Here is a 12,211-nt window from a genome sequence, read left to right on the forward strand (position 1 = left end):
ACTCAACAGCCATTGGTCCTGTATGGTGCCGGGGACCTGATCCCCTGATCCAGCGGGGAGGGCCTGTTTCACTGGCTTTGAGCCTGAGGCCTGCAGTCTCTTTTCAGTGCATGTAGAAATATCTTGGTGGCTTCGTACCCAGCTCTAACTCCAGCTGGGCATGAGACGTCCTGAACCGGCTAAGCCTGGAGGCCCCACAGGGTGGGGTCTGAGCCTGCTTAGACCCCTGGGTCTGTTTCTGTCGTGTGAGTGTCTGGGGCCTGCTGGACTGACAGGGCTGACCTGCAGCATTCTGCAGACTATTAGTCAGACAACAAGTCCTCTTCCTCCCCCAAGCCTACTCCCAGCTGTGGGGGAGGCCTTTTCTCACCACCACCTTTCATATTTCTGGGACTGTAAATTCCACGGATCCTTGAGTTTTTCCAAAGAGTCACAGGGCCTGAAACCCAGCCTGTCACCTACCCACCTCCTCACACTCAGTTGCAGACTTCACAGCAGAAGGGCTCCTACCCTGTGCTCAGGAACCGCGAGGGCACAGCCAGGTAAGGCTGGGGCAGGGACGACGTGGGCCCCGGTGAGGCTGTCCAGATTGCGGTCAGCGACACTCGGCCCACCCCCCTTCGCTTTTAAAAATGTTTTGTGCCGATGCTTCTTTCTCCCCGACTCTGTGTCCAGCTGCCTTTATGTCTTCTCCGATTTTCCTAACAAAGCTCTTGGAGGCTCTCAGAGCCCTTAGGGCCCCCCACCTCGGCACCTCATCTTACCGAGGTGCAGATGGAGCCAGAGCGGGGAACAGACTTCCCCAAAACCAGCACCTTCTGTGGACATCTCCCTAGTCTCTCTCTTTCCTGATTGCCAATGTTTCTCGCTGTTGCATGTCTCTCCCCTAATCTTTGTTATCTTTGCTTTTCCCTTTTCTCTTTGGTGAAGGCCGCACACCTCCAAGATGGGACTAGTTTGAGGGTGTGTCCCCTTGGGTTCCCCACCTCCGTTTCTGGGCATCTCCCTGGCTCAGCATGGTGAGGGGAATCAGAGGCCACTCAGCTTCAGGGACCTGCAGTCGACTCTGGCCCCGCTGGCCCAGCCGACTACTCCAGAGAAAAGCGGAAGTGGGAACGAGGGCTGAGGGAGTGAGAACCTGGGCCCGTGGAAGCTGCTCAGTCTCGGCCCTGGGAAAGGGGGGACCTTGAATGGGAAGGGGAACCGAGGGAGACAGATGAGGCCTGATTAGTCTCTCTGCACTCTACCTGCAATAGGCCAGAGCTGCTTTTCCCTACAAGTAGGACAGCTTTCCTGCAAAGCAGCTCACAGCAAGTTTAGCAAGGAGCAGGGCTTGGTAAGAACCGTGTAGACCACAGAGGGGACAGCCACAGACTCGCTGAGATGGCACCAGCTTCTGAGGGGTGCCATAACTCTGATCTCCCAGCAGGGGGCAGCCCATCCTGACAAAAGGCGATTTCTCTTTTTCCGGCTGCCCTCCCAGCCAAGGAGACCAATTCCCCTGACACTTGATGGGGTTAATCTGTGCTCACAGCTTGGGGGAGAGAAGTCCCCCAGGGCTCATAACAGTGCTTAGAATCTGGTATCCTGTTTAGGAAAGGTAGAACAATCAGAAGCCGAAACCCCTCGTCCCCTCAATTTGAAAGGCTCTAAATATGACCTTGCAGAAAGGAGAGACAGCGCGTAAGAGAGAGGCAGCAGAGTGACAGGCAGCTAGGACAAAAAGGCGAGGAGGTCTAGGACCTGCAAAGGGTAACTTTGGAAATGTGGTATCAGGAGGGACATAAATTGGAAACCAAGGCTGTCTCTCCGCATTTGGTTACTTTCATCACAACATCGATACAGCTTGATATTTCATCTGAAATTTCTCCCTAATTCCTGACCAGCACCCAATTGCTGATCATTATAGATACCGACCCCTAACTTGAGGGAACTGGGTTACATAAGGGTTGGTTGCTAAGGAACAAGGGAGATGCAGTAGGTATGACAAGGGTTGCTTAGTAACGAGGAGTCCCTCGTGTTGGAGTGGCCAAAACAGGTCTGGAACTGATGGGGGTCTGTGGGCAGTCAGCCCCCACCGGAGCCTCCTGAAAATGCACGTCTGCTGGCCCCTCAGCCCAGAGCCACCAGAATCTTCATCTCTTCAGCTTCCTGGCACTATCCTGCATGAGAAGTGCATCCCAAGTCCCTGAGTGTCCTTGATAACCCCTTGCTGCAACCATTCCCTCCCACCTTCCTCCTCAGGAAACAGATCAGACTCCTAGATTCAGGACCCTGAAGGGCTCCTGAGCCAGCAAATGGGAATCTCCCACTGGGGGAGGCAGGAGCTTCCGGTCTCACAGGGATGTGGAGCTGGGAAATTTGGGATCTAGGGGAAAGAGAGTCCCCTACACCAGCATCTCTGATGTGTTTCCAATTCATCGGAAAGCGTCTGCCTATCTGAGTCTCCCACACTGGGTCCTCACCCTGCCTGCACACCTCGCACGCCTCCAGTGGCCTGCTTCATTCCTTCCAGAGGGCATCGGGAGGGCCCGGGTCTGCACGCTGCCCTGGCGTGGGACTGCTGGCCGGCTCAGGCTCCTCCCAGCCCCCACTCGGCGAGCTTCACTCCAGCACAGCCTGGCAAGGACACCACGCAGGCATTCAGAACCCGGGTCTGCTCTCTGACAGGTCGCCGGCGCTCAGGGCTTGCTCAGGGAGTGTATGGGAGCCTCATCCTGTCTGCTGAATGTTGGGTCTCACGTTCCAATTGTCCTGGTTTATAAATAGAGAATTTTCATAGAGAGTTTTCCTGACCCCAGGCTCACGTGTTTGAAATGCACCCTGACCAGCTCCACTGTCTCTGGCTCTCTGCTGCTGGCCTTGTCTGTCTGCAGGGGCGGAGGGTAGATGACCATTATTACTATGGCATCCGTGATAGGTGAAATTGATTCTTTCTCCAGGGCCGAGGGTAGATGACCATTATTACTATGGCATCCGTGATAGGTGAAATTGATTCTTTCTCCAGGGCCGAGATCAGCAGGAAGCAGAAAAAGGCACCGGCAGGCATGTTCCAAGCAGTGGCCTGGGTCCGCAGAGGCCTGTTTCATTTCCGTGCTGGGCTCTCTGTGCGCATGAACAGCACTGCGATAGACCGAAAGGGTGTCCTGGCCGATCGGGTAGCCGTGATCACCGGGTCCACTGAGGGGTAAGTGCCCTGATTGCCCTATGGGTCTTGACCCCTCCCCAGGACTCTGGCTTCCAGAGAGACCTCGGGCTCCCAGATCGAGACACAGTCTTGTTGATTTCCAGGGCTGGGTCTCGGGACAGTCGTGGCAGGGGACTGAGGCTGTCTTGTTCCCTCCATCTCTGCCGCAGGATCGGCTTTGCCATCGCCCGGCGTCTGGCCCGGGACGGGGCCCACGTCGTTATCAGCAGCCGGAAGCAGCAGAACGTGGACCGGGCAGTGGCCGCGCTGCAGGGAGGGGCTGAGCGTGACGGGCACCGTGTGCCACGTGGGGAAGGCCGAGGACCGGGAGCGGCTGGTGGCCACGGTAAGGGGCCCCTGGGGTGAGAGGACGCAGGAAGGAGAACGCACAGGGCCTTTCCCATGCTGCCCAGCCCTGGGTGGGGTTGGGACCGGATTGGGGGCTGGAAGGCCCTAGAACACTTCTCCAAATGGTCTACCCGGGCAGATGTCATCGTGCACACTGGCTTTCTAGAAAATGGCTTTTTCATGAGAGGACCTTCACTTCCATCCTACACCCTGGAGAACTGTGGTTGAGGAGGAATCTAGAGGGATTCCCCATCCCAAGTCCATGGACGGATTCCTGGAGGAGACAGACCNGCGGGTTCCTGGGGGGGACCAGCCCCCCCCCCCCCCCCCAGGTCCTCAAGGTGGCAGAGCCTGTCCTTGGCCTACCCCACACTCCTGCCTTCACCAGAGTTTGGTTCTCACCCCAGCTATGTGACCATTCCTGGTTGAGACAGGATCTGATTAGCAAGCTTTGGCTTAATGCCCTGTGCACTGGCAGTGGCGCTGGGAGGGTGAGGCCTCCTCAGGCCATGTCCATACTTATGGTCCTGTGTGTCACCCTTCCCCCTAGGTCCTGGAGCACCATGGGGGCCTCGACTTTCTGGTGTGCAATGCAGGCGTCAACCCCCTGGTGGGAAGCACCCTGAAGGCCAGTGAGGAGGTGTGGGACAAGGTGAGAGGCCGCTGAGGGGAGCTGGCTGAGGGGTCTAATGTGCTCTCCCATTGAGACTCGACTGTCCCCCCCGAAGCGACTGTAAAAACAGGCACTGACCAATCATCCCCTGGAATGTGCCACGATGCTACTTTCCAATCTGTGGGCCTTCAAAGCGGGGAACCCTACAGTCTTTCTGCTTTCGTTTCTCTTCCTATCCCTTTTGCGTTTATATCCCCAAGGGGATGGTTGGGTGCGGGGTGAAAATGTTGTAGATATGCAGTCTCATTCCTTCGAGACAGAGGGCACATGGACCTCACCCAAGATGCTGCCCCACGGGAGGGATCCTGGTGCCACTTTAGTCCCAGCTGGCGCTCTGTCCTAGCCCCCAGTCTCTGCCTCTTTCCCTGCCGGTTCCTCTCTTGACTTTTTCTCTGTCCCCAGTCCCACCAGACCGAGCTCCCAGACAGCGAGTCAGGGACCCTCGTGTCTGAGGCCCGATCCAGGTTTTAGTTCCAGGCAGGACCAGCGTGGGCAGCTCCCTCCCAGGGTGGCAGTGCTCGGTTTTGTCTCCCTCTTTGTGTCGGCCGCAGGAAAGCTCAGAGCCAAGTCTGCAGGAAACGGGCATGCATGGAGGCCCTCACAGCGGGCACTTCTGTGAACGAATAATAGAATAATGCTCAGTCCTTACCACATGCTGTGAACTGTGGGCACCAACCTTCCCCTGGCTTTTTCTTATCTTTCTACACTTATTTTTCCTGTTCCCCATTTCTTCACACGTAATACCTACTCGATTTGTTTTATGCTGTTGCATCGTGAGAATGCCTTAAATTTTATTGGGACAAGACAAGGACACAAACAAGTCAAAACACAAAGACAACTCTTCCAGAAGTCTCCTTTGCTCCCAGGACCTCCTTTCCCCTCCATCGGTTCTACTTTCAGTCTTTTTCCAGAGGCCTCTGCTTAGAGCTTCTGTCTGCATGGCCAGCACCTAGTCCATTTTCTCGAAAAGGCCTGAACATTGCCCTCTTTCACTCCAGTCTGGAAGAGTTCACGTTTTCAGGACTCTGCTCACAGGCCTGTCACTTAGCCTGCCTGCCTGTTAAACCATTGGCGGGTGGGATACCCCTCTTGTCCTGATCAGAAGGGAAATGAATCTCAGATCTGCACGCATGTGGGTTTGCTGCGCAAATGATAGGACTCCAAGTGTCTTATGAGAACAGGCCCTGAGCTGAGGGCTGACGGCATCTCTCTGCCCTCCCCCCCCCATCTGATTTCAGATCCTGAGCGTGAATGTGAAGTCCCCGGCACTGTTGCTGAGCCAGCTGCTGCCCCACATGGAGAACAGGAGGTAGGTTGCAGGGTGGGGGGTGGGGACTGATGGGGAGTCGGCGCGAGAGAACATAGGGGCCCGGCTGGGAGGGGAGGACAAAAGAGATGTCCCTGGGTCTCCCCATCCCCCTCCCCCTGTCCTGCCTCACCCTTTGTACAGCCGCAGCTTCTAATTCTTGGCTGCAGAATGGGGGTGGTGTTCCCGGGGCTCAGGCGGGCTCTCGTGGGCCTTCACATCAGCAGGTTTGGGAAAGGGCTGGGTGTTAGCTCCTTACCCTCGCGGGCAGGCCATTCACACCCTCCACTCTGGTTCGCTTACTGCAGGACGGTGCCTTGTCTCCAGTTTACAATCTGGGACAGGGTCTGCCCCGTTGCTCCCCTGGGGAGAAGCCCATCCCAGACCCCTCCTCCCTCCCTGCTTCTCAGCCTCCAGGGAGCCTGCCTGTTTTTCCAGAATCTGCATATTTGACTGTACTCCATACTTAGCCTTAGGGGTCTTGTGTCAGGGACCTAGGCGGCCACCTCCAACAGGCCATCGCTGGCTCCTCAGGCTCCTGCGTGCAGCTGTGCAGACGTACCCTTTAGGAACTGGCCCGGGACTGTAGGGGATAGAAGAAAAAGTCATTGATTCTCATTTCATGTCTCCTCCCGCCCCATCTGCTTGCCCATCGTTGGAAGGCATTCACTGTCAGTGCTGGGGGCCTCTTCACCAAGCCCACTCTGTGCCCTTCCCCAAGCAGCTGGCTTTCTGCTCATCGTGTCCTCAGGGAGAGGCAGAGAGGGTCATGGTCAGAGCATGGGCGCTGGGTCGGAGAGATAGGGTTGGAGCCCCGGCTCTGCCGCTCATAGCTCTGCGGCTAAATCCAGCTGAGCCTGTTTGCTCAGCTCTGATTTGGGGATAATAACATGAACTGCGTTGCCGCTGTGAGCTTGCGTTATTCCGTGACTATAATAATTAAAATGGTATCATTCTAAGTTTTATATCTTTTTAAAATAATAGTAGCACCTCAATCCTTGCTAAGTTATTGGCTTCCTGTCTCCTCTCGTGTCTGTCTCCTCTCAGTACGGGATCGGTCATCCTGGTCTCCTCCGTTGTAGCCTACATACCCAATGTGGTGAGTGCTTGCTCGCGTGCCCTTGGTAGGAGTAGGGGAAGGGGTCCCCAGAACGCCACAGGGACAATGCCTGGGACAGACCCCCACCTCGCTTCTGCTGCCCGAGGTTGAGCTGATGCCCATGCGGCTGCTGGGTCCCTCGGATCCAGCTTCTGTTCTCAGACCAGGCTGGGGAGAGTGTGTCTGAGCTCTGCGCTTGGGCCAGGGGTGGGATCAGCCAACTGATGAGAAACCCAACAGATACTTTCCTCTGCTTCCTCGTACCTTCTTCTTCTTTTTCTTTTTCTTTTTTAAGATTTATTTATTTGAGGAGGGGTGCAGAAGGAGAGGGAAAGATTCCCAAGCAGACTCCCTGCTGAGCCTCAAGCCGATGGATGATTCGGGCTCGATGGTGGGGCTCCATCTCACGACCCCGAGGCCACGACCTGAGCCGAAATCCAGAGTCAAACGCTTAACTGAGTGAGCCACCCAGGCGCCCCTGCCTCCCCATATCCTAATCATTGTCTTAATTCCCTTTCCAGAAGCTGGGTCCCTACAATATCAGCAAGACGGCCATTCTGGGCCTCACCAGGACGCTGTCATTGGAGCTGGCCCCCAAGGGCATCCGGGTGAACTGCCTGGTTCCAGGAATAATCGAGACCAACTTTAGCAAAGTGGTGAGGACCGGGGCGTGTCCCCCATTTCCCAGCCAGGTTCAGTGGAAACCTCCCCAATGATTAAGGGATAAGCCTCAGATCAGTGTCCCTAATAGCTGAGGTCCTCATTGTCCTTCAAATTCAGCCATGACTCAGCCTGTCAGCCCCAAGAAAGGCAAATCTGCCCTGGGATCATCTGGGGCCCTGCCCATCTCCTTGCTTCAGCAGCACTGACTCTCTTGTGTCTTCCCTTTGCCCAGTTACACCAGGATGAGCTTTACTGGAACAATTTCATGACAGAGCACCAAGTGCAGAGGTAAGTGGGGTGTGGAGCCCTGGTAATCTGGGTACAGCTGGGGAAGGGTGGCCGATCTGTGTCACAAGTCCACCCCTCCCTGTGTACTGGCCATTCCTTTAGCTGAAGTCCGGGTTCCACAGAACCCTGCGGGGTGCAAGTAGTCCCGCTGAGTCTGCCCTGTCCCTCCTTGCAGCAGAGTCCGAGATCCCTGACATGTGTTCTGTCCTGTGCAGGATAGGGCAGCCTGAGGACTGTGCAGGGATCGTGTCCTTCCTGTGCTCTCCGGACGCCAGCTACATCACCGGCGAGAACATCATGGTGGGGGGCTTCTCCTCTCGGCTCTGACGGGTCTAGGCTTAGGAGCCTGGGGGAGGGTGGGCTGGGAGATCATTTAAGGTTAGGGGATAAAGTCTGAAACTCTGCCAGACAATCAACCCAGGGGCTTGTTCATGCCCGGCTTGAGGCAGGAGCCCCCAGGGTTCTCTTCTGTTGATTCCACTGTTGATTCAGCTGCTGTGATCCAACCAACATGTGGGTTCTTGATGTGGGGCTCTGAGTTCATGCGGCTGGCACTTTGGAGGAACCATAAGGGACAGGAGCAGGGACTCAGGCCCATGAAGGATCCGGCTCCTTCTCTCTGCCACTAGTGCTTTAAACATTTCTTTCCTAAAATAAACTCCAATTTCTCCTCAAGCCTGGAAACTCCTGGTAAGGGGAGAGCCAAGGGGAATGAGGCTGAGGACAGGCCTCTCCTGCCTCCTGCCTTCTGCTGCCCTGAGCCCATTCACGGACCCATGGTGGTGGCCACTGAGTATTCACAGAAAACTCTGCTCCATTCTCAGAGCGGGCTGGTAGCAGCTGAGCAAGGTGGGAGTGCGGGGGAGGATTCTGGGATTCCCCCTGGGATTCTAGAGGCTAGCGGTTCTTAATGTTTTCTGGGCCACACAGGCCTTTGAGCCCCTGAAGAAAAAATCTTGCATACCATTCCAGGCTAAGAACTTCTTCGATACAAAAGAGATAAGTCAGTGTAAAGTTCTCAAGGTTGTCTCCCCTTGGTAAAGGGCCTTTCTGTTGTCAAGTTCGAGGACACCATCCTTCTGTGTGTGCATGTCCCAGGCCTGGCAGACTCTGGGAGTAACAGTGGCCCTGAGAAAACCTCTCTTCCTCTCGTGCTATCCATAAGTCTCACCTGGAATTGGTCCCAAGGGAGGACCTGAGCCAAGGCTTCCAGCTGACCTCTGGCTTTCACCTCACTGAAACTGCTCACCAGTGCCCCCGCTCTGGCCCCCTTGGGCATATGGGTCTTTGTCTTGAGATTAATTCAATTACAGAAACAGTTACTGCTCCCTACTGCAAACCGTGCGTTGGGCCGGGCACCCTGGAGAACCCAAATGTAAAAACAGACCCAAGCTCTCTTAAGTTCCTGCCTTGTGGTAGGAGAACAGGGGTTTAAAACACTCATCAGTAAGTGAGGCAGAAATGGGGCGCCTGGGTGGTTCAGTTGGTTGAGTGTCCAGCTCGTGATGTTGGCTCACATCATGGTCTTGGGGTTGTGAGATCAAGCCCCACGTCCACCTCCGGGCTCGGTGCAGTCTACTTGCCCCTTTCCCTCTGCTCTGCCCCCTGCTCTCTCTTGCTCTCTCTCTCTCTCAAATAAATAAATAAATAAAATCTTTAAAGATATACTAATAAGTGTATTCATTCATTCAATAAATTGAGTGAGTACCACTCTATGCCAGCCACTGTTCTAGGAACTCAGAGGGCAGCCGTGAGCAAAACAAAGAACATTTCCCTGCAGAGTTTACCGTCTTGTGGGGGAGATGTATAATGAACAACAACCATGTTAAAAAATAAATTATACAGTGTGTTAGTAGGTACATAGGTACAGAAAAAAAAAAGACCAAGAGTAGGGGAGGGGTACAATTCTAGACCTAATTCTAAGGTGTGGTGGGTGTGTAACAGCAGCTGGGTGTCTCACAATTCAGCTGACTTCGGACACCATCTGCCTGGAGACAGGGTGAGACCCCAGAGGTGAAGGGCTCAGTTCTGCAAGACCAGCCCCACTCCACTCGCTAAGCACACGACCCTGTTGTCAACTGTGCTCTGATCGAGCTTTCGAGAGACCAACAACCTCCCCCCTGGGTTTGAGGAGTTTGCCGGAGTGGCTCACAGAACTCAGAGAAACATTTTTCTTACTAGATTTCCAGTTTAGGGACCCCTGGGGTGGTTCGGTCGGTTAAGCGTCTGCCTTCAGCTCAGGTCGTGATCCCGGGGTCCTGGGATCGAGCCCCACGTGGGGAGGGGGGGGGTCCCTGCTCAGTGGGGAGTCTGCTCCTCCCTCTCCCTCTGCCTCTCCCCCGCCTCCGTTTGTGATCCCATTCTCTCTCAAATAAATAAGTAAAATAAAATAAAAAGACACCTTTATCACTCTTATCACTTAGGAAATTCCAAGGGCTTTAGGAACTCTGTGGCAGAAATGGGGACAGGGAGGTCTCCCTAGGGTTGGGACTGTCTAGGCCAAGGTGCAGGGCTTAGGGGGATACCTGGAGTGGCCTGATGGGGGGTCCGAGGTGAGGAATCAGAATATGACAGTAAGCCAAGAGTATAAAGCTCAGACTGAAGGCGTTGGTCTTGGGGAGTAGCTGGGGAAAGTGGGGGACTTGGGCAGCCAGGTGTGGGGGGGAGATGCAGACAGGCAGAGCAGGACAGGATTCTACAGGTAAGAAGGCCAGGCCCAGAGAGGTGACCTGCTGGAGGGTCCCACAGCCCTAGAAGGGCCAAGGCAGTGGGCAGAGCCTTGTTATGGTATCCCAGCTCCATGACCTCCTACTAGACTTTGGGAGGGCAGAGTGCAGGGAGAGACAGTGAGGGAAGTGGCCATGCAAGCAGGGCACCCAGAGTGGACCCCCAAGGGAAGAGAGCAGCCTGAGAGTGGGGCAGGGGCTGCCGAGCCCGGCTGCCAAGCCCACCCCCTCCCAGGATGAGAGCCTGGGAGCAGGGCGAGAGTGTGGCACTGGGAAGGAAGGCCCTAGTTCTGGACCCAGCACTGGAGGCAGGGAGTCGAGGCCCAGGGAGAAGAGGACTTTGCTTGCAATGGAGCGCTGCCCAGAGGGAGATTTGGTGTGCCGGCCATCCGTGCTGTGTGTTTGTGCGAGCACGCGTGTGTCCCTGCTGGAGTAGGACTGACCTCAGAAGGAGGAGGGGCTGGGAGAGAGAGCAGGTGAACAAGCTGGGGTGTGGAGGGACGGCTTGCACTGCATTTATGGCCCTCGCCCCTTCCACTGTTGAGCAGTGTCCAGAAAAACCCACCCCGGGCCCAGGGCACGCCCAGAACGGAGGGGTGTGGGGGCAGGAGAGGGACAGGCCCGTGTGCTCTGCCCCCAGGCTATTCCTGCCTGACAGCCTCACAAGTGGACAAGGGCTCCGGGCCAGGCGGGGTGAGAACCAGGGTCAGACTCTTTGAGTCCCCCGTGCCCCCCGTAGTCCTCAGGCCAAGTTTCCAGCTAGGGGCTACAGGTCACGGATACCCCAACAGAAGTGCTTCCTTGGGATAAATAACCTCGGTATTTACTTCGTTCCCAGCAGGCCTTGGGCGGTACTCAAACGCTTTGACCTGGGCCAAGAAGCGAAAAAAGAAACCACCACCACTACCAACAAATTGGACACATCAGAGGGTTTCTATGGGCTTGGGGTATTCGTGTTTGAGGGACTGGGGAAGACGGAGAGCAGGAAATGGAGCCGGGTTAGTGGGAGAAGGCGGTGAGTGGGAGCACTTAGCTTCTAGCTCCCCCAGCTGTGGGAGAGAGATCCTTAGCCTCTGGGGCTGGGGACTTGGAGTATCTGACTCTCCACCTAGGAGCATGTTGTCTCTATTTATACATTTCAAGTTAAGCCCTTCATCTCTGATTCCTAAAGAAAGATCTGGAAAACAGTATCAGGGCGATGGGGAATTCTAGGGTGTCCGGGGACGGCCGCGGGTAAGGATTAGGATGTTGCGAGGTGCTGGCAATCCAGTCTGAGGATTCTCTGTGTTACGATGAGTCATGAGGGCACCCGACCTTGTTTGGATGTTGTGGCCCCATGGGAGTGAGAAGCGGCACGAGCTGCAGTCCTTGGGCCAGCTGTTTCTTATTTACTTTCCAGACCACTCTGGCGGTGGGCCCCTTGTCCCATTGAACATCTCTGGCTGTGTCTGTGGGGCTGGGCTCACGGGTGGGAGCACAGCTTGAAGTTCCCAGTGCTGCGTTGGAGAAGAAGGGGTTGTCCCAGGGTGGCTGGAGGCAGTGTGGCAGGCTGGAGGTTCTGTGGAGGCTGGGATCTGTGGGGGTGAGGTGAGGACAAACATGGGTGAATGCCCAGGGCTCTGCTTGGCACAGCTGACTTCACCATGAAGCTCTCGCACCAGATTTTACCAAGAAGATGATCTGTCCTTCCATCTAAAGCAAATGGTTCCCTTGGCAATTGGACAGCAGGGGAAACATTAGCTGAATGCCAGAATAAATGAAAGATGGGGAGTAGGATAGAAATAGAGGAAAAGAGCCACAGGTGCCCTCGGGCTTCCTCACCTATGGTGCTGGGACACTGTGGGGGGACTGAAGCGGCTGTGCCCGTCTGGGCTATTGTGCGCCCTGGGGGTCTGGACTCAAGTTTGGAGTTTCTGTCCCT

General features: G+C 55.5%; 1 protein-coding gene across 1 annotated transcript; it reads left to right on the top strand.

Annotated features, from left to right (window-relative positions):
* Window positions 1-389: 389 nt before the first annotated feature.
* LOC100477651 (dehydrogenase/reductase SDR family member 2, mitochondrial-like) lies at window positions 390-9,229 on the top strand. Its single transcript, XM_034648625.1, is given in 10 exon segments — window positions 390-542; window positions 3,008-3,187; window positions 3,358-3,462; window positions 3,464-3,533; window positions 4,086-4,187; window positions 5,447-5,529; window positions 6,562-6,613; window positions 7,135-7,269; window positions 7,509-7,564; window positions 7,780-9,229. Coding segments are annotated over 9 exon segments (855 nt in total). The 5' UTR covers window positions 390-542; window positions 3,008-3,047; the 3' UTR covers window positions 7,892-9,229.
* The last annotated feature ends 2,982 nt before the right edge of the window (window positions 9,230-12,211 follow it).

The sequence above is a fragment of the Ailuropoda melanoleuca genome, chromosome 20 (genome assembly GCF_002007445.2).
Source record: "Ailuropoda melanoleuca isolate Jingjing chromosome 20, ASM200744v2, whole genome shotgun sequence".
Classification (NCBI taxonomy): Eukaryota; Metazoa; Chordata; class Mammalia; order Carnivora; family Ursidae; genus Ailuropoda; species Ailuropoda melanoleuca.